The 22,440-nt window shown below is 44.9% G+C and overlaps 1 protein-coding gene across 1 annotated transcript in view; it reads right to left on the bottom strand.

Moving 5' to 3' along the window:
• The window catches only part of Plap (phospholipase A2 activator protein), a 37,939-nt gene extending 18,374 nt beyond the window's left edge, over positions 1-19,565 (bottom strand). Inside the window, exons 1-5 of the mRNA XM_065449494.1 lie at positions 19,267-19,565; positions 14,226-14,419; positions 11,307-11,528; positions 6,581-6,899; positions 3,437-3,600 (exon numbers count right to left, since the gene is read on the bottom strand). Coding sequence (XP_065305566.1) covers positions 3,437-3,600; positions 6,581-6,899; positions 11,307-11,528; positions 14,226-14,419; positions 19,267-19,409 — 1,042 coding nt within the window. The 5' untranslated portion in view covers positions 19,410-19,565. The remainder of the gene's footprint in view (positions 1-3,436; positions 3,601-6,580; positions 6,900-11,306; positions 11,529-14,225; positions 14,420-19,266) is intronic.
• Between the last annotated feature and the right edge of the window lie 2,875 nt (positions 19,566-22,440).

The following is a 22,440-nucleotide window of genomic DNA, read 5'->3' as shown; positions in this document are numbered from 1 at the left end:
GTGTCAACAGCTGCGTTTTGATGCGGCGGCGTGTTGCCATGACAAATCCTTCAGGGGCAATTGCTAGTCTAGCGTCTTAAGTGTGCCAGGCAGTAGCCGGTGAAGTCTGGTATGTCACCGCAATGGCACTAGAATTGGCAAATGTTTGCCCTCTGTGCAGTTCGGTATGTTGAACGTGGGCTGCAGCAACATGGTGATCAGTTGTTGCCACAGTGCTTGTGCACAAGCGTGCAGCGACCAAGCTCTTTCTCATTTCGTGAAGGTTCTCACTCGACACGCTCTCTTCAGCACACCCAAACTGTTGGCCAGCCAACATAGCATGCAATTTGCAATCTGGTCTATTGGCTTCGGCATGACATAGGACATGTTCTATTTCCGCACTGGCCACACAAAAGAAAGTGTGCCGAACACCACCGGTCATGCTGACTGAAGCTGCATCAGGTGCTAAACTGGATGAGTACCCACTTTTCATCGGTGTAGCTGCATTGCGTGGCATGGCGCAGTGCAACTTCACACACTAAGATACTAGTAGAGATCAGTGAAGGCGGCATGTCAATTCACTGCCGCGTGCACTCAAGACAGTGTGCATGCATCGATGAGCTTCTGCAATCGCGCTCTTCCGCTTCGGAAACTCTGGATGCCTCAATGCAAACACACTCCCTCCTACCGTGTGCGCTCATCAAGGGACTTTATTGGACTTAGACACTCCATGCCATCTGGCAGAGGGCGACAGTGACACAGGTGCGCATCCCACTATAGGCTACTTAGGCTAGATTTTTATGTTATAGTTACTTGCTGACTATTGCTATGTATTCTTGGCACAACGAGGTATCATTTATTACCATTGTATGACATTTTCAAGTTACCTAACCCACTGTTTCTAGAAGTGGTTACAAGATACCCTGATCCCAGAGAGGCGAATTCCTCTGAAGTAAAATAAGAAGAATGCCTTCAAAAGAAAAAAAGCATAATTACTGTAACAGTTTGATCAATGAAGTAACGACAACATACACATTTGCTTAAATAGAGCAGGAAAAAAGAAATAAGGGCTCGCGGTAAGTGTAGTGTAACAGTCAATGTGGCAACAACAACCTGCAACTCCTTGTTTGAGAACAACTGGAATAATACAACAGAAACTCCAACGAAAATTTTGTTTTAATTTTAAAAACCCAACCGGCTCCTTTTTCAGGGGCGAGATGGTGCGAGGCGTAGCAGTGCGTATATGCATGTTAACGCTTTGATAGGCATGCAGACACTTTTCGCAGCCCTTGAGAGTGAACAGTGACAAATAATTGATGTTACCCAATGTCTTTTGGATGTGCCAGGATTCCAAAACAAGCAAAAGAAAGGTAGTTGTTTTCTGTCTCCAAGATGACGCCACTGTCAGGGCTAATTTGGTGGTAAAAAACTGGCAGTATTCTGCCACAGCACTGCATTCTTGTGTTGACGTACTTGATCAGGGAAGTATTTATTCTCACCAATATACAACGCATGGCATTGGCGCAACTAATCTTGTACATAACGCTCTGTGCTTTTCAACAGGACAGTGGTCTTATAGATGAGGGAGGAGGCATCCGAGCTTAGAGCTAGATAGAGGGTGTTGGTTCACTGGGCTCTCTCATAGACGGCTTAATTTGCAGATGCCTCTTGGTTATTCACAGTGTTTCAAAGTGCTTCGATTGACGGATGTTGAGATTGCAACAGAAGTAGCAGCCAAACGAAGACGCTGCCAAGGTTGGTCCCGCAAGCACTGATGTTGCACCACTCCTAACTTCAACTGAGGCTCTGGCTGCTTTAGCCCTTCTACGCTGCCACTGCAGCGCAATAGAGAGTACCGGCCTATCACTTGTGGATCGTTTATCTATGTTGAGGACTCCGTGTTTAAGCACGTGGCTGCCAATAAGAAGCAGGCTACACTGCTGCAGTACTTTCAGCCAAATCAATAAATACTTTCTGTGAGGCTTCAAGTGAGCATTGATTATGCCACAATTGGGGTGCAATTGGGGATCCTCGTTTGGAGCACCCGTTCAGTTGCACCACGTGCGATTGTTCTAGACCCCGCTGACTTCGCGCGGCTGACGAGGTCCGTGCAGCCTACGCTGATTGCGTGCGACGCAATCGACTGCACGCTCACAGCTGACGAAGTTGGCGCGGCCTAGGCCAAATGCATGCGGCGCAATTGACTGCGCGCTCACAGTGGACGAAGTCGGCGCGGCCTAGGCCAATTGCATGTGGCGCAATCGACTGCACACTCCCGGCTGACGAAGTCGGCGCGGCCTAGGCCAATTGGATGTGGCGCAATCGACTACACGCTCCCGGCTGACGAAGTTGATGCGGCCTATGCCAATTGCTTGTGGCGCAATCGACTGCGCGCTCCCGGCTGACGAAGTCGGGGCGGCCTAGGCCAATTGGGTGTGGCGCAATCAACTGCGTGCTCCCAGCTGACAAAGTCGGCATGGCCTAGGCCAATTGCATGTGGCGCAATCGACTGCGCGCTCCTGGATGACAAAGTCGGCCCGACCTACACCACGTGACTTACGTGACGTCCGGTGTTGCCCACCAGCTCGCTTTAGCTTCGGTTTCTCCCATTGCCCTCTTAAAACACCAGACGATAAGAAAACTACAAAACACGTCTCCGGCCGCCGCAGCACGACCACCTCGACGCGCGTTTGGCATCTTGTGCCGCAGCAATCTGCGCGACGCTTCGCATTTCACAGATGTCAAAAATAGTTGTGTCAATTTTTTTTTAATTACTTCAAATCTTATGTTTTCCAACTTAGTAGGTTTCGTATGTTGTGTTTTTTTTAAAAACGTATGAAGGAGGTGTTACTGTATACGTCTGAGGTGTGAAAAGGGATACTACCAGAGAAAGATGAACCGAAAATGTACCGAAATGTCTATGAATGAGCAGCCACAACTTGTGCACAACATGATGCAGATAGCATGCAAGCATGAGAGTGCGGCGCACTGTTCACAGCCGGGACGAAGCCTTCAGAAGACACGCACACACACACCTAAACAAATAGCACAAACAATGGTTCACCGCCGCTCGTACCACACCTCTTCGCAAGGCTGGGTGCAGTAGAATCTAAGCAGATAATGCTAGAAGTAAGGAAATACAAAGGTAACCATAGCCAGTTGACTGAGCGTGGCAAAAGTGCTCAAGCGCTCATCACCTCTTTTTGTCATCTGCTAGCCAGAGAACTTCCAGACAGCAGCCAGACCAAAATTGCACTGGTTGGTTCTGGCAGCCCGTGGGTAACCAGAACTGTCCAGCCCGAGTAAAACGAACAGAACATGCATCGGAAGTGCGTAATGCAGTGGGAAGCGCAACCAGAGAGAAACGAAGGTGCTCTGGCTGCTTCTGGCAGACCATGGGTAGCCAGAAGTGGAAAATCAAAGAGGATCACTGAAAAGAGAAGCCAGACTGAGTCACCTCTATCCAGGAGGGCTTCTTTGCCAGGCAGTTCATTGATCTTCAGGTCACCAAGCTCCTGAGCTGGCAGTGCCGACTTAGAAACTTCCTCCTCAAACGCCTTCTGTTGCTCGGGTGGTGCCTGAAGCTCACCGTGCCTCGTGAACACTCGCGCAACGCCATCACTGCATACAAGCGATTAGAAGAGATTTAAACGAGCACATAGAATAGCAGATAATTCTGAATAACAATGTCATGCATATCAGCACAAATTGAAATGTGAATACCAAAAACGCTGCAATGCATTATTTTGTTTTTAATTTCACCTGCATATGTAATACCCCTGTCACCCTGGAAATTCTTATGTCATTAGATTCAAATGACATTCAATGCAATGAATACTATTAGACCCGCGGTGCTTCTACACAGGAAAAATTAATGTCGTTTGGTCATGATATCAACAGCGATCATTGCAAAAAAAATTGGTGAGGAAAGTAGAGAAATGTCTAAAAAGTGGATCTATTTATTTTATTATAGATATGGGGTGCCGCTTCACTGAAATAACATGCATATAAAACATTTAATTCCAGAATGTCTGGCCACTATAGGCTAAGCTGGCTTAGCCAGCTTAGTAGCCACAGCCGATAAATCGAAGACGAACAATATAAGTTACATAGCCACGCTGAACAACAACGCTTATACCCCTGTCAAGCGGGCAAGTTAAGTGCACTTACTGGGAGTGCACTTTGGGAACTTGAGTCACACTTTAGGCAACGCGCTTCTTAACGGGAAAACAGAGTGCACTCCCAGTAAAAAAAAATGGCGACAGACTAAGAGCGCGTTTTTAAAGATGTAAATTAACAAGAGAAAGCTGCTTAAAAGCGATTGTTTTAAGTAGAATTATATATAAAAACAAACTTCATCTATTTGTCTCAACAAAAAACGAAGACGTTCTTATTATAAATCTGTTGCAAATCAATGCTGGCCAAGACGAACGCCTAGCAAATCCAAAACAACATGGCGGCGTGCAGCGAGGCGGCAGTTGATCCTGCTAGAACAGAATATGAGCGAGTACATATGAGCAAAGACAGCGAGTTCGATATTTAGCTACACTGCAAAATGTCACGCACACGGCTCAAAGCATGACCGGCATGGTCAGCACGCTTTCACACCAAAATAAACACGAACTGAATGAACATGGCGGCGCCGCAGTGCCGCATAATTCTGGCGCCGTTAGTTGCGTACATGATAAATTCGTTTCTTTATTGTGCTGTTTCGCTTCTCGCTAAACACAAATTATATTGTTAAAAGCTGTTCACTAACTGAAATGAACTTTTGGGTCCTTTTTCTATGCATTACATTTTGCGTCGTTGAAAGCGTTGGCGGCGAGGCTAGGCACTCCTCCAAACCGTTGGCGGCGAGGCTACGTACTCAGCCAGCAAAGTGCGTTCCGTGAACGTACTCCAACTTGAGTGCACTCATCTGAGAGTACACTCCGCTGCGACGTTAAGATTTGGGAAAGCGCACTTAAAAACCGAGTGCACTCACCGTAAGTGCACTTAACTTGCCCGCTTGACAGGGGTATTAGTTGCAGTAGACGAGGTGGTTAGTTGATGTGTGCTTTGCATTGCGAGCAAAGTATGCTAATCAGAAGAAGAGGCTCAATCATGAAATAGATGACGACTGTTTACAGTATGGCCAACTAGCAAAGCAACAGCCGCCGCATGCCACTGAGTTGGAGAGTAAAAAAAAAATTTTGTGAGAGCCTGCCATACAGCTTTTCTCTAGTAAAAATATAAAGGTGCCTTAAACCTCGCTAAATTAATTACCTCTGTATATGGATGTTTCTCAAATTACAAATGCTCAATGTTATATTTTGCCTTGTCTCTGGTTTAGAGGGCATACATTTGCTTCGAGTGCGAAGCCGAATGAGCTTCTCGAACTCATTCAACTGCGGAAGTAATTCGATTCTAATAGCATTAAATACCGCTGTGTAGCAACCGAATAATCTCATGCAATGCTAATGCCATTCAATTCGAATCACATTAAAACATCCAGTGTGACACGGGTATAACACTGGCTCCATTCAGACTCCAATACGTACCCTTGGGACTGCTCCATACTTAGAAACCAGCTACACTATGATTACATGTTCACTTCCATGTAACTGTGCATGAAAGGCATTCATTACTGTTTGCATTTAAATTTACGCTGAAGGTACATTGTGTTACTTACTGACAGGGACCGTTTTGTGCCAAGTTATCACCATTATCAAGTTATCGCTCACAACATTTTTTAATGTTGCTGTCTATTCCACAGAAAAGACAATCTAATCAACCAGACTGTGTGCACAATGCAAACAGTGTTGTACATAGTACTGGAATGCATGCAAGCACTAGCGATTATACTGGAATGTATGGAGATTCGTGTATAAATAGCGGACAGACTTCACCCCCGAGGCTATATCTAACGAATGAAGACTGTACTTGATTGCACAACTGTATGGCACGGAAACAAGCTGACGAATCAGAAGTACATCTCTCTTGCTACGGTACAAAGTAAAACAAAGACCTGTGGACATTCAGTTTGCAAGTTTTATTATTTCTCTAAACTTTCAATTCGTATATTGAAGCAGCAGATCAGAAAAATAGCTGCTGTTGCCTTGAATAATTCTAAAGGCAACGTGCCGCTATGAGCGACGTCACAGCACCGCCGTGCACGTAGGTGAACTTGTGCGACATACATCGACTCTGCGGGTGGGAGCACGGAGCCCGAAAGGAGAAGGGCAAACGGCATTTCGTTTGAAATTTAAGCTCTTTCTGTGGTGCACAGGGATGAAATGCTTGGCAGACACGATCATTAGCACACACTGTATGCACTGCGCTTGTCAGCTCAAAATGGCCAGACCTGGTGACAGGCCCTCTGATGCTGTTGCCAATCATGCACGACGCAAAAATAGTGGTGTACATTCGGAACGTCTTGCCGTTATCCGTGTGCACAAGTTAGATTCGTTCGATTCATAACTCGCAGTTTCGGCACTGCCTTGTTCTTCAACATCCTGGCAATGCGACGATAGCAATCTGCCGCTTGCCATTTAAAAGAACTTCAATGCAAAATAACAAAAAGGAAAGAAACGGCACACTCATGCTCTGCAAGAAGCCTCACCTTGATCCAGCAATGATGTCTCCATTTCCTAGACATGCTACTGACCACACCGACTGCGCTGGCAGCCGCAAAGTTTGGATGCAGTCCCCGCCACAGGACCAGACGCGCACAGTTCGGTCTTCACCGCACGTCACAAACTCTTCGGTGCCACTAAGAGTGTCGGGAAGTGCACAGATGGAGTAGACAAAACTGGTGTGTCCCATGTACACGCGTAGGCAGTCTCCAGTGGCTGTCCAGTGGCGGATGGTACAGTCATTGGAGCTCGACAGAAATTCCATCTTGGACAGAATGGCTAGGCTGCGGACGCAGTCTTCGTGACCTGCGATAATGCAGGAAGAGGGAAACAATTATACACAATTTGACAAAAACTCATGGAAGTTTTACTGTACTTAATGAATCTAGGCCGACTGCTTTTATAAAAAACACGGCTTACGAAACTACCAGGTAGGCTTTGATTTGAGCATTTTGATAGGAGTTGTTGGAATCTGAAAAACGGTGCGCCGGTATCGCCTACACCAAGGGACAGAACAGTAACCATCACTATCCGGCGCTGCAGCATCACAGTACTACAGCTCACTATAACGATATGCCATTTTCATGGGTACGACTGCCCAAAGTCATTTTGGCGCAATTTTTGGGGCAAATAAAGTCGCATTTTGGGGCACACAAAATTGCATTTTGGGGCAACTTCAAGCAGACTAAATTTCATTTTAGAGCAATTCATAGCAGATGAAATTTATTTTGGAGCAGGCCAATCTGAATTTTGGTAGAATAATGGAATATGGCAGCACACTTAGAAAACATGGCGGAACACAGAATAAACGAACATGAGCGATGTACTGCAACTGTCTTAAAAGGCCCCTCACCAGGCCCCATAGCAAATTTTGGTTATACGCTGAAAGCTGTTATGTGTCCTCTAAGGAGCGTTCTGCCGCAAACATTTTTCAAATCAGCTAATTATTACCCGAGATAGAAATAATTCAGCGCCGTGAACCTGATTTCAAGTGGCGAGCTCCATTGATAAGCGAGACACTCTCTCCACTTGCCCCGTCTACCCTCCGCAAGCGAAATTCCTTCCCTGCATTCTCCCATACCGGACCTCGAGAATCGCGTGGCATGTGCGTCACGTGGCCCACCTTCATTTTTTTCCGTTTTTTTTTTTTTGTGGCATGGTGCACTTTCACTGATGGCATCACATGCGAGCTGTTGCGACTGTCTTGTCTCACGCACGGTTTTGCCCGCTGTGCTCAAGGACACCCGACTAGCACTACAAGTCAATGCTACACGAATACTGAGACAGACATAAGTGGAACACATAGCGTGATCCCGCACTGGAACATGGTAGAAAATTACAGTTTCGGTGTCGGCGTGCTTGACTGCACGACATGGGAACAAGCAGGCAAAACGGAAGTATACATCTCTCTTGCTGCGGTGCGAAGTAGAACAAAAACATGCACACATTCGGTTCGTGTGCTTTATTATTTCTGTAAGCTTTGATTCGTCTATTCAAGCAACATATTACACAAACAACAGATGCTGCCTAGAATAATTCTTGAAGTCACGTGTCACCACGAGCGACGTCACAGCAACCACGTGTACGTAGGCACACTAGCACGTGCACGTCATTCTCTGGCTTGGAGCGGGGCGCCGCAAGAAGCAGGGAAAACAGCGTTCAGTTTGAAATTTCAGATCTTTCCATGGCGCATAGCAGTGTAATATTTTGCAGACACAATCATTAGAGTGCATCGTATGCTCTGGACTTGTCAGCTCAAAATAGCTAGACAAGGGGCCCAAAGGGCCCCTTGTCCCTTGTCTGAGGGACCCTTTAAGCAATGCCTTAAGCAGCATTTTGAAGCAGATTACCCCGATATTGAAACCGTCTAGTGTCTGCAAATTTTTGTAATAGTGCCTGTAGATTTTTTATCAGTGGCAGCAATCCCAAGAACGCGCATTCTGCAAGAGCAAGTTCAAAATTTCCACAAGTAACTCCAGACATTTCTTCATGAATACATTTTTTTAATGTCTCGATAGTCTGGGTGTAGTGCCTGGGAATGCACGTCACCAACAGACCATATAAAGAAGCCAGAGTTATGAACTACTGTGGTTTACTGAAAGCCATTTGTACACAATAGGAATAGTTTCACCTTGCCGCAAGCCTATCAGAAGACGGGACAGTAGAAGTGCGCTTTACAGTTATAGCGTACTAGAATATGGAAGAGTGGGTCGAGCAGCAGCATGGCACTTTCTTTCTTGTAAAGCTGAAAACATTGGTGGCACTGCTATCAAACTATGTAGTGCCGCACTGACGCTCATGACAACAGCAGAAAATGTTTTCAAATTACGAAGTCCAGTCGCAGTAACAATTTCTGGGTCACCATATGTCACCACAGGCCCAGAGAGCTACGATCAACCTTGGGCCCGTATAATGTAAAACTGTTCTGATCTGTTTATATTCCAAATTGATCATCAGCCCTCCGTGACAGGTCAAAATGGCCCAGGCCTGAATAGTTTTACATTATAATGGCCTTGGGGCAGAGACGCCTGCCCACAGATCCTGCTGCAGTGCGCGCCTCCCTAATGCAGGATTCTTTCGCCTTCCATGAAATCAAAGCTTTGGCCAGCACTTCATTTTCGTAATATAATTACTGCTGTACCATCGTGAACAAATGAAATGTGAATAAGAAATCACAAAGAAGAAAACTTCTCTTAAGTAATAACTTGCTAACATGATCTCACACCGCTACTTATCCGGTTGACAAACGTGGAATAGGGCTCACGCTAAGCTTGAAGCCAAAATTATGCTGACATTTACATATTGGCAAAAACATAGGAAAGAATGTGTTCTACTTAGCCCCAACTTGTGTAACTACCATATGGTAGCCACATACTTTATATTGCTCTCTTTCTAGGTATCGGTTTATGAAAAATCTGTCACTGACTGTAATCATAAAAGGAGTTTGTTGTGGCACGCTTTTCCATTCATGCCTATTCTGTTCATGCCAGGTAGGGAGTGCCGCATCACTATATACAGTCGCCCTGGCTGTTCCGAGAGCAGCGACGAAAGCCACGAGTATCCACACATGCGCCGGCCACTTGCCGGAAGCGTCAAAAAGTCCAGTGTCATAAGCATGAAAATTACGAAAAATTGCGCAGGAGGCACTGTCGCGCGGGGTGCAGAATGTGAACCATTGCACTCTTGATCGGTGAACAAATCTGCTTGCCATTTGCAACCACTGCCGGACCACATGCCAAAGCCATTCTGGCACAGCATGCCGCAATTTCGGTCAGTTTTCTGTGCTTGGCGCAGTTTAGTGCAGGAACTGGCATTTGTATCAAAACGGTGAAATTGCTGCACGAGTCCCATCCCTGCATTCTGAATACACTGAACGCACTTAGTGCAGGTACAGTTATTGCCTTTCCCAAGTTCACTTTTGTCGAGACACTGACACAATGGCACTGAGGAAGTGGTGTCGGTAGACTGCAACCTACAGTGAGCCAGTGTGCAAGCGTATGGTTGGTACTGGACACTGGTAATGAATGCCACGTTTTGTGGCTGTAGTTGACCAATATATTGGTCACTTGCTTTCGAGGAATGTTTAATCCGACCTTCCTAATTTGGTGGGTCAGCTTAGAATCGAGGCCAGCCTAGATTGAAGTAAATGTGGTATATTCCTAAGGTACACAATGAACAATTACGAAATCTCATGGGGGACCAGCTGTGGATTAATTCTCACAAACTATGGTTCCCTGATGTACACCTAAAGCAAGCTCTTCTGCATTCCACCTTTCGACCCGCTATAGCAATCCAAGTTTTAACGAATACTCTGTTATTACAAAAGAAGACTGCACAATGGTCATAATTTTCATGGAGTCTATGGTGATGCGTCTCCCATAGAACAAACATGCCATGGCTCCAAGCTCCTTCAAAGCGATTGCACAAGTGCCTTCCAGTATCCCTTGAAGGTAACATTCTTCTTGGTACCCACTGCTTAGCTGCGTGATCCTTAATGGTGCATGCCCCGACTCAAACAGAAATGGAGGTTACACGAAGTTTGGCAAAAGAGCATGGAAATTATTCTGCATTGCTTCAAAAATTTTATTGCAAGGCATTTCTTTGTAGGAAACCGGTAAATTTAGGTTCTTATGTAACTCTGGTTAGTGCTAGATTCTTATTACTGACTGGTATGCTATGAACACGAAAAAGCAATTTTTTTTAAAATTATCTCTGTTAGATGCCATAAGCAGCACTCTATACATGTAGACAATGTGACCAACTCCTTAGGTCTAATATGGTAGAAACAGCTTTTGTTCGCATAAACGGAGAAGTGAAGATGCAACATCATGTGGTTGCTTTTCACAATCAGTGACGACACAACAGCCTATGTCAGTCCCACAACAGAAATGTCAATTTTCTTAAAAGCTGGCAACAAGAATAGAACTAAGTCCCTTCCATGCACTTCTTCAGGCAACCAACTTCCTATTCAGTAAGAATATTTTACATAATCATTCCTAAATTAGGTTTGAAGACAATGCACACTATAATGTACAAGGGGTCTCAGGAGGACATCCTGTGATGAAACGAATGCCATGCCCCAGGGAATGGGCCATGAAAGCTCTGCTTCAAAAGAAAAGATGAAGAAAAAAAAAACAATTTGTTTATGTCAGCAGACTGGCCACTGAACCACTATGGAGTGTAGATGCAAAAGCAAATATGAAAAGGGCTCACCAGTGAAGACCCGCTCGCACTTTCCAGCGCGCCACAGCCTCACGGTCTTGTCAGCCGAGCCGGTGAGCATGAGCCCCTGTTTGGGGAAGATCTGGACTGCCCAAACTGGGCCCTGGTGCCCCTCCAGAGTGAGCATGCACTTCTGGCCAAACCAGACGCGCGCCGTTTTGTCCCAGGAGCCACTGAGAAGCGTGCCGAATTGACCAGCTGCCAAGGCGCAGACTGCAACGGGGAGACGAAGAAAACGCGGCACAGTAAAAGAGTTTTAGCTTGTCTGTGCGCGTAATAACCATTCATAGAATGCTCGGTCATCGTGGGCATAAACGTGAGCAGCTGTGTTGGTGGCGCCATCTAGCAGCGCAGTTTATCTGGTGGAGACAGAATTATTGCTGTAACTGATCACATGCTACTTATCTTGATGTAAAATGTTGACAACTATGTAATCGACAACATGCAGTCCCTTTTGCTTTGACAAGAACACCTATGATGCACAATACCGTTTCACATGTTTAAAAAATTAAATTATGGGATATTACATGCCAATACCCCGATCCGATTGTGAGGCACACCATAGTGGAGGATTCCGGATTAATTTTGACAACCTGGGGTTCTTTTATGCGTACCTGAATCGAAGTGCATGGGTGTTTTTGCATTTTGCCCTGATTGAAAAGCAGCCACCATGGCCGGGATTCGAAACCGCAACCTCATGCTTAGCAGTGCAACACCAAAGCCACTAAGCAACCTAGGCAGGTATTCATGTATTGGACAAAGGACCACAATATGTCACTATCAGCCCTGTTACTGCCATTAGGTTTACCGTAACCTGGTATTTTTGTGAAGAGTGAAGGAGCTAAAGCTCTCTAACTTCGTGCATGTCAGATGGCAGACAAGCCTTCGGGGCCTTTGGTACACACATTGGCATACACTACTTTAAGGTTCCTAAAGTTAAAACATCTACCAATTAACCCTACTTTTCATTTGGGCAACTGTTTATTTATGTCACACATTTCATTTATTTATTTCACATTAGACAAGAAGGACAAATATAAGGACTTTTTATTTTGTTTGCCCCAGTTTTTAAGCATCATTACAAGCTCCATGGTCTCCTGAATGTTCTGCAACTCAGTGCATGTACATCTAGGTGAATGAGCATGTCAGACCTACTGAGATACATACAGCTGAACTGCCAGAAGGAGAGAAAAAAAAAAAGAAAGATAAGAAAGGAAAGAGAGAGAGCTTGAATATCATCAACTTCCTTTTTTTTCACTTTCAAAGCCAGTTCTTACAATAGCCACACCGTTATAATGTCCCTGCAGAGACTGCAACATGCTTAGACCAAAACCTGCAAGGTCCTAATGATCAGAACTAGAGGCTGATGCTTCTGCCTCCTTAAAGGGATGCTAAAGAGAAGCACTAAATCAGTTTAGACTGATAAGGAGTAATTTAAAACCTATTTTAACTTAATTTTGTGGTAATTTGCACCCCAGTGTGACATCACGGATTTTAAAATGTTTTTTCATATTTTAGCTGTTGTGACTTGGCAGAAATTGCAACATTATAAAACATTAGACCAAGCTAAACTAGAATATGCAGCAGCTATATGGGATCCTGATCTCGAAATACTCATAGCTGTTTTAGAAACAGTAAAAGAAGTCCATCGCATTTCATTCTTTCCAATTGTCATCACAACACTACTGTTACAGCTACGAAGGCAATACTTTTTTCACACAGCCTTTCTCATTGTAGAAAGCTTTCTTGCTTTTGTTTATTTCATAAGATTTATTATAAGTCATTCCTTAAGGATAGACTACTAACGAAGCATCCTACAGTTTCACATGCATTGATTACCATCATAATGTAGGTACTACTCCATTTTCCAACACTAGAATGTTACAACTCACTTCACTCGCAGTACATGTTCGTGTTGGAATCGCCTTCCACACAATATTGCTGCCACTAGAGATTAATGCTTTTAGAAATGCTGCTACGAAACCGCTTTGTTAATATCTACCCGACTGTAGCATCATTCCTGCTATGGTAGTCAATGGTATTGTACTTCTCTAGCTGCTGCTGCTGTATTGCATTTGTTAATATTGTACCCACACCCCTCTCAAATGCACTACAGTTTGGAGGGTAATTGAATAAAAAGAAAAAAATAGAAGTCTTGAAACTAGCTATGTTCGGTCTTTGGATCTTTCAGAATACAGTCAACCTTTACAGATAGAAAATTTAACTAGGCTTAAGCAGATGAAGTAAAAGTCTATGACGTCATGGCTTGCTGATGCAGAAACTTCAAGCTAGTGCCATGTGCCTATTGTTTTTAAATGTTTTCTGGCTTGCCAAACCTCTTCTCACCGTAAGAGCGTTCTTGATTAACTTTTTATATTTTAGAAGGATAATGCACTACCGCAGCTTAACTTGAGCTCTTTTTGTGCCTTTGAAGAGCTTTCCCTATCAGATTTTTATTCTCGAGAAAGCTCTTGGAATCCTGCAAGCACAAGTGCCAAATGCAATAAAAATTGGTGGAACATCTATCGTTAGAGACGACTGGAGACATTAAAGGGATTGACAATCTATCCTATAATAGGTGTGCAATTGGTGACATGTTTTATATGTTATTACGACCGGAACATACTAAATGGCACCCATATAGTGACATAAGTTGTTGTCAGGAAGGGATTCACTGAAGAGTGGCATATACTCGGTGGCACAAACCCAGTGACTAAAGTTGACATAAAAGAAAAACGGTTAGATCCGGAAATAGATACCAGAAAGTGCATGAAGTAGCCTAAGAATGCTAACTGCATCAAAAAGGCAACAAAGGAGCAAGCATACTTTCCCTTCCATACATTCACTGAGCAATGACGAGATTAAGCAAAGAGGCGAACTAGGCAGTGTTCAGAGGCTCGAGAGATGTACCGTTTCCACTATGTCCCAGCAGTCTGTACAGGGGCTGTGGTGAATCAGGGCTGAAACAGTAGATGCTGCAGTCGTTGCTGCCCACTAGGATTAGGCCAGATGTGTATTGGTCTGAGGGCGGCACAGTGCACACACTGGACACGAAGTTGCTCGGCCCCATGAGGCACTGGCTCTCGTAATAGTCGCAGCTGCCTCTGCAAGAAGAAGAAAAAGAGTCGTGCCTCTGACAATCTCACGCGGCTGTTTCAGAACGTCTGTGCTGACCCAAATGAGGATCGACATGGTGAAATCACGCAATCCTCGATTCAGCTAGGCTTTGCAGCCCAAGAAACTGAAATTGGGTAAGAACGCAGTGCCACTGCCTTAATAGCCCAGAAACTCGTCTTCTTGTTCAGTATATGCAAACACAGACAAAAAGGAATATGCCAAAAAAAGGAAATTACTTTCACAGTGTAGTAAGTGCTTTTTTGATCTTGAAATATTTCCACAAAAACACGAGTGCACTTGCACCTCTGAATGAACTAAGGTTGATGCAGATGTCTGTGCCAGGCCCAGCCTATGGGACACGTACTGTCTTATGCTTTTTTGTCTTGTGCTATGGCCGGTACCTTTGTATTGCCAACACCAGTAATGTTCAAAAGCCCAACTTCAAACCAGCGCCAATGTGTAGGTACAACTACTGCAAGAGACAATTTCTCATTGCATCTAATAATGCACTGGACTTAGAAGTCACTACCTTGTGTTCTAGGTGACAGTATGCTTTCACTGTACCAATTCATGCATTGGCGTTGATCCTGCATAGGACAGTCATCTAATGCTTCCTCGCCCTTCCTGCATTTCAAGGAAACCCTTGAACACATTCTGTGCGACTGTCCTCAATACAGTGTACACAGATGATCACTCATAACTGTGTTAGCTTGCATTTACCACAGGCCATTGTTTAAACAAAACATTTTGTAATGCCGACCTCATAAGCCACCACAGCAGAGGGTCACAAAGACACTGCTACAATTTCTAAAGGCAAGAGATCTGGGCAAGCGGCTGTAACATGAATTGGCGTTCACTGTACTGCACTTGATGCTGTGCTGCAATAGAGTGTGGTGATCGTGACTGGCTGTGATTTTGTGTCTTCCCCCATCCCCCAGTGTAGGGTAGCAAACTGGATTTTCTGTACTGGTTAACCTCACTTTCTCTTGTCTGTCTCTCTCTCCTGCATTTCGGTTCCTCACGGTCATTCATCCTTTTGTTTTCACAGTTTATTTACCCTGAAGGCTCACAAGGATATTACGTGGAGTGGGAGGGTAAAGACAAAAAACAATATCATAAAAAATGCACAAACAAAGTAGCTGAGAAAGTAAGGAGTTGTGGCAGGATTTGCAGAAATGTGTTGATAACGTTGTCTCCAGATGAACATTGAAAGGCAATTTCCGGTGCACGGTTTGCCACCTAAACCTCTCAGTAATGCCTACCAGTCTGAGCTTAACTGGATTTTTCATGGCAGTTGGCATGCAACAGCATTTGGCAATTGTCTTAAGAAGCAAATCAACATGCAACGAGAGCATAGTGTTCATGTACAGCAACACTGACAAGGCACACACTAAGCAGAAAAATAAGAATGAAAAATAAATTGACTTTGCTTTCCTAATATTGCATACACATTAATGAAACAACTTCAAATAGCACTACAGATGCACATTTATTCCATATAGGCGGTTATTTTGCATAGGAATGCTGCACTGTATGGGCAATCTCGGTAGTCATGCTCTGACATGTGCTACTATCTGCTTTGAGTCATGCCTGCACACAGAGGGCACTGCTGTCCCCACAAAATGCTATTTGAGGCTCGAGCTGACTGACTATGCACAAAAACATATCGGAGCGAATATTCGCAACCAGATGAGGCGTGTGTATGCTGCAGCAAAAAAGCGGAGACCACTCAGCCCATGCTAATGGAATGCAAAGGGATTCGCCCAGCAAGACCCCCAGGTAACCCAGACCTTCAAGAAGCGCTTGGATTTAAAGTGGACGGCAGCATGAACCGTTCACCAGTCGAGGTAAGCAAGAGGTGTTTGGAGTATTGGTGCAAAACAAGGAGGGAAGAGGGAACCTACATGCAATTGCCGTTTCAGGGTAGTAACAACTACAAAACTATAACCGCTATTAGCGATCAAATACAGCAGGCCGTATGCATGGGCATAGCTAAGCACACAATGGCGTTAACATTTCGCCTCACTATTGCAAAGCAACTATGGTAACAAAAAGAGATGGGTGTGGACAGCATGCAGACATTTTCTGCGTTTTGCCTCCATCGAAGTGCGGCCACCAAAGCTTGCATCAAACCCACGATCTTGACCTCAGCAGCGCAACACCATATTCTCTGGGCTACGGCAGTAGGTGCAACTCAAGTTGATGCTCTTTACAAACATGCTTTGAATTTTATGCAATAAAACTTAAATTTACTTTTTCTTGTGCAACTTTAACCCTAAAATGTCTTGTTCCAAGTTACATTTTCTTTCATGCACTCTGTGTCATGTTCTTCAGGCCTTTTGGCCAACCAACCAGATGCTTCATGCACTGGCTAAGCATCGTGCTCTTCAGACTCAACCAGCATTGTTTTAGGTTTTCCTTTCTTATGTCTTGACCATCCAGCTACAGAACTGCTTCAATGGTTCACTGCTTAAATGATATTCAAAAGGTTTGTAAATGGATTGTGGAATCCTGCTGCAAGTTAAAATTTGCATCTGTCATAAGTTAAAATTTGCATCTGTCATGCTATTACTCAGCAATGTTATTTTGCACATTCAAAACCAACTCCTGTCATGACCACCAAAGTTAGCAGCATGTAATAAAATATACAAGATAAATAACCATCAGAACTCGACCACCAATGCTGAATGTAGATTCACATTGCTTTATATATATACATATATACATATACATTATATAGGGTTCGCACTGACGTCATCGTGGCTGCCACCTTGCGGTACTAACACGGCAACAAGCTGCGCCTGTGACATCGCGGGAAAATTATATATACATAGTCCCAACTAGGGACTATGTGTAACAATTATCACCCAAAGAGTGACGCATAGCTCAGACCTGGCAGTCCTGTGCTCACATCTGTTTCTAAGAGTCCACCAAATGATATTTAATTATGTGTGAATACAAAAGGTGTCTAGCTGGGCATACTGGTTACGATTCACAGCAAGGACAACACACAAGACTACCATATGCTAGCACAGGAAATACACAGGGCAATGTGTAGTCGCATGCATTTCCCCTGTCTGTGTGTAGTCATCCGTAGAGCTGCAATAATGTACGGTTGACTATGTTCACAGCACAATATCATGCTACAGCACTATTCTGCCTAAAGACTACAAAAGACAAGGACTTTCTGTGTAGTCAGTGGTAGCACACTAGTGCATAGAATCTGCCAAGAACACAGATGTAATAAGAGATAATGAAAGCTTGGTTTCTTTCTCGGGCAGTTGAACTTAGAGCAAGCTAACTGCAGTGCGACATACCATAATGCACACACAGATGTAGTCAACTACCATGGTGAACATAATGAGAAAAGAAAGTGTACATCGTGACGAAGGGTGAATTCTAGGGTGTTGTGTGCCAAAACCACAATTTGATTATGAGGCTTGTTGTAGTAGCGGACTCTGGATTAATTCTGACCACGAGGGGGTATTTAACGTGCCACCAATGCACAGGTGTTTTTGCAAATGAATAATGGTGAAGAACGCAACAAAACATTAATTATTTTTGCAATACTATCTCGTGCCACAGCTCTCTCCCAGTCAGTTCGATCACATGGTGTTCTAGCAGAAAATTTAAACCCTTTTCAGCAGAATTATACACCCTACACACTACTGTTATTTCAAGGAGAGGCAGCAACAAACAATGAATTTTTGTTGTGTTGATCCCTGAAAACGCACTAAAAAAAAAAAGACATGTTTTAAAAGTGATAACGGTCATACCAATTTTATATTTCCCAACATTTGCCTGAATTCAGTCATTTAGTTTTACCTATGGAACAGGCAAAAGGGTAAGTCAGGTGCCTAGTAATGAAAGAAAAGTTTGTAAATGACCATAGGCACCTTGACTGATGGAACTGTGACGTGAAAACAGCGATCTCGATGTTAAAGTATGAAGCATGTGCCTTAGCAGATCCCATGACGCAGGAAGTTGACGGTCAGGGCGCAAGCTTACTACTCCTTAATCAGGAACGAACGGATCAAAATACAGGAAGAAGGTTATAAAGGCAAACACCGCGCTGCATTCCCTATTCAGGGATGACCCAACTGAACCAATTGGGCGCTCTTCTATTACGCTTTTTCGAACTGTTTGCCAGCATGTGGTAGCAGCGCATGTTTACAGCTCGGGTAGCTGCCCGACATTCAATAGTGGGTCAATGCGCTCACGGCCAGCATCAAGGCCGTCAGATCTGGGCTCTGCTTAGAATAGAATGCATAAGTCGATAAAAACGGCGCTGCGTGGAACGGCCCGGTTTGCGCATATCTACAAGGTCTTTTCTTCTCCGTGTTCAATGCCGAATTTAGGTGTTTCTTACGTGAACGACACTACTAAACTTTCCGGGGGGTGTCGCGTACAAGTGGCACCACGGCACACCGTATAATATGCGCATCGGATGGAGCATTCTATCTGAAACACGCCTCGAACTCACGGCCGCTTGCTTTGCAAACAAACGAGCTGGATTCTCGTGAGAAAAACTCGAGCCGCTGCTTTCGCTGATTGCTATGACGACCAAGTTTTTGCAGCTAGTCATGTTCAGACGTCAGCAACAACCTGTCTGAACGACTGCTGGATAAGTAAAAGAAAAAAGAGCACGATAGTTAAAAAGCTGTACCACTATCGTTAAGCTGCAGTGTTCCCATAAACTAGTCTAGCGGGTGCGGTTGTGTGAAGACAGACAAGAAACCGTGAAAAGCTGTCTCAGCCAGTTTACACAGGAGCCGGACCGGCACCAACGGCGATCCTAGTGCCATGACAAATGGTGACGTTGTCAAGTACGCACTCGTTTGGCAGCCATATCCGTGTTGTCCGGTCGCGCGAGCCTGTGACGATGGAACCTTCGGGATGATGTGCGGCCGCCACGGCTCTCACATCCATCGAATGACCCAGCAACGAGCATCGCAGCCGGTACGGCGTCGCCGCCATCTTTTCCCTGGGATCTGGATGAATGAAAGTTGGCCGCCGATTTGTCTAGTCGCAGCTCCTTTAGTTTCGCACAACCTAAACTCCGCCGCCGCTTTCGCACCAGGGAGGCGCGTGAAAATTGCACGGATCAGCGCAGGTAAATACTAATAGAAACGCATAAGCGCTCGTCGTATATATAAGACACTAAAGAGCATAAGCAGGGGGCGTGGCAATGCATGATAAAAGTAAGTCAGCGCCAGTAAGCGCTAATAGGGTATTTTGTTGGTTTCGCTTCTACAAACATACAGTGCGTGTTCCGCATGCAGGTGCGCGTTATCAAATTATATGCGCATACGTGACCACCAGCGCATATATACGTACGTAGAGTGTATTTTTTATCTATCTATAATTTCCTCACGCTTGGATCGATAAGCGTACAAGTACGGCGGCGACCGCACGTTTGAAAGAAAGCGCCTCTTTGAAAACAGTGTTGCACGGCATACGCCGTCACCTCCCGTTTGTAACAATTTCTTCTTTTTTTTTCTGTTCTGTTACCGCTCATGTGAGCGGCGTGCACCGAAAATTTTGAATTCCTTCTACTTTCACCAAAGGGAAAAAATGGCGTCGCGTAAGCTAGGGCTGAGGTAATTCAATGCTTGATTTCTTAAAAGTTGTGTGAGTAACGTACGCATGGTGTTTTTTTTAGATCATACATATTTTGCGAAAAAAAGTAATGAGCGCAGCGAACGTGGCTGGCCCTTTACCCTGTTTAGGAGCTAGACAAGGTGGACGTACTTTGCCGCTAATTATGAGAGCTTCAGACGACTAATTAACGAATATTAATCAATTTTTATCGTGATAGCAACTATATGGACACTCCAGGCGCATTTCGGCTGTCGCCGTTGCCGTCGCCGTGAGGTTCCGTATAAAGTCCAAGGCCAATAACATCGTCGCGGTGAGCCGTATTCTTTATGTGCGAGACAAAACGTGCGAGAGTGAGCAGACGATCGCGGCTCAATCGCGCGCACGCAACGGAGGAAAGCAGGGAGGAAGCGCGCCGCCTTCCGTCGCGCGCAAGGATTCGGGCTGAGGGTGCGGAGAAGGTGGAGGGGAGCGCCTTTTCTGCGCTCCCGCGGCGCTAGGTTTCAATATTGCCTGGATTGACCATTGAATTTTGATTATTAATATCTCGAATTATATGCGACTTCCAATATGTTTTTTTTTTTGGAAAACGAGGCGGCATTACATGTGACAGCCTTCGAATTCGCCATTTAAACAACTGGCCCAAAGGCACCATTGAGTAAGTTAATATCTTTGTTAATTAGTCTTCTGAAGCTACCATTATTAGCTGCAAAGTATGCCCACCTCGCCTAGGAACTCCGCTGCAAAAACGTCACGTTCGCTGCGCATGTAGTCTATGAAAATCTGCATTGTCTAAAAAAAGCGCCTTGTACATTGACGTGCATGCATCGCTTGTCTTTTGCGGCCCTCATTTTCCTCCTGACAATAACTGTCACCGGCGCAAGACGCGACTTCAGGCATCCGACCTTTCTCGAGTATCGTCGCTGATTCCATAGATATATTTCACGTGACGTCACGCACGCGGCGCTCTCCACGCTAGTACACAAACATGGCGGCCACGACGACGTAAGTGCGTCGTATTACCATGCGTTCATTGGTTTGGTTTTTGAGGGGGGACTGTTTTCCACCGGATTATCACCGGTTATCGCTTTGGCGCTCGGCGCCCCTGAAATGCTGTTATGCTGCCACGTTTTATTTTATATGCAGCTTCTCGTCGTGCTGGTACCCCAAGACGGCAGCCGCGATGACGTCAGAGCAAACCGTCTGTAGCGAAATAATGTTTATGTAATCTGACTGCGCGCGCAACGCCAGTACTTGTGTACATAACGCACGCGAGTACCAGATATTACGCTGGAATGTACGATCAGCCGGCGCGTGTGCCCCGTAGATTAAATTTCGACGACAGACGACTTCAAGTAAAACTCTTGCTTGGGCTAGTTGGTTCATGCTTGAAGTGGTAAAGGCAAGGCGCACAAACAACACAAACGTCTTGTCGTTTGTGTTCTTCTTCCTAAGTCCTGGTCTTCTGCGCCTTGCCTTTACCACTTAAAGACGACTTCGCTCGCCGATGTCTTCGTGCTTGAGTGTTACTTTCTGATTCATCATCATCATCAGCCTGGCTACGCCCACTGCAGGGCAAATGCCTCTCCCATACTTCTCCAACCACCCCTGTCACTATCATCTAATTATTATGCTGTTATTGTAATTTACGTATAGTAGCAGGTGAGTTCGCAAGGCGCATTGGAACGAATTTCCAGGATAGCAGTTTTGAGATGATGTAATTCCTAAAGCGTGCGATGAAATGAGTGGGCGTCCCAGTTGCTTTATGGCGTCCATACATAAAACGGTGTTTTGTTAAAAAAAAGTGTTGGGACAAAAGCGCCATCAAACTTGCCGTAAACATGCACTTATCTGGAAACTGGTGCCATATCTCGAAGCTTCACCCGTCAGCGGGTGCCAGGGGGTACAGCAGCTGCGGTGGTATAGTCATTCGTCACAAGGGGATCAGCAGGTTCCACTGCTTACTTCCAATCGACTCGCGGATTGGGCGCTGTTTCATATCTCGCCATGTTGGCGTTCTCAGACAACCGCGGAGGCCGTAGTCGTCTCGTAAGCCAATTAGAAAGTACAAGATGGCAAATTCGACAAGATGGTGGAGATAGAGAGACATTTATTACGACAAGGAAAGCTGAGAGGTCGTGTTGAATCAATGTTCTGACCTGCTACTCTTTCGCTGCCTTTATGTAAATAAATTTTTCTCTCGCTCTCTCTCTCTCTGACCTGCTACTCAGCATTGGGCAAGGGAGAGGAGAGTAAAAAAAGATATATATAGATGCGTTGATGAAGGGGGCGAAGCTGGTGGCATACGAATTAACATGAACAGGGAAAACTCCTCAAAGTATCGAATCGAGACCACCCTAAATTGTGCAGGAACCTCACAAGTACAACCTTTAAAACACCAAATCGAGGA

The sequence above is a fragment of the Dermacentor albipictus genome, chromosome 9, assembly GCF_038994185.2.
Source record: "Dermacentor albipictus isolate Rhodes 1998 colony chromosome 9, USDA_Dalb.pri_finalv2, whole genome shotgun sequence".
Taxonomy (NCBI): Eukaryota; Metazoa; Arthropoda; class Arachnida; order Ixodida; family Ixodidae; genus Dermacentor; species Dermacentor albipictus.
The sequence above is the reverse complement of the archived record's forward strand: the minus strand, read 5'-3'. Positions and strand labels throughout refer to the sequence as shown.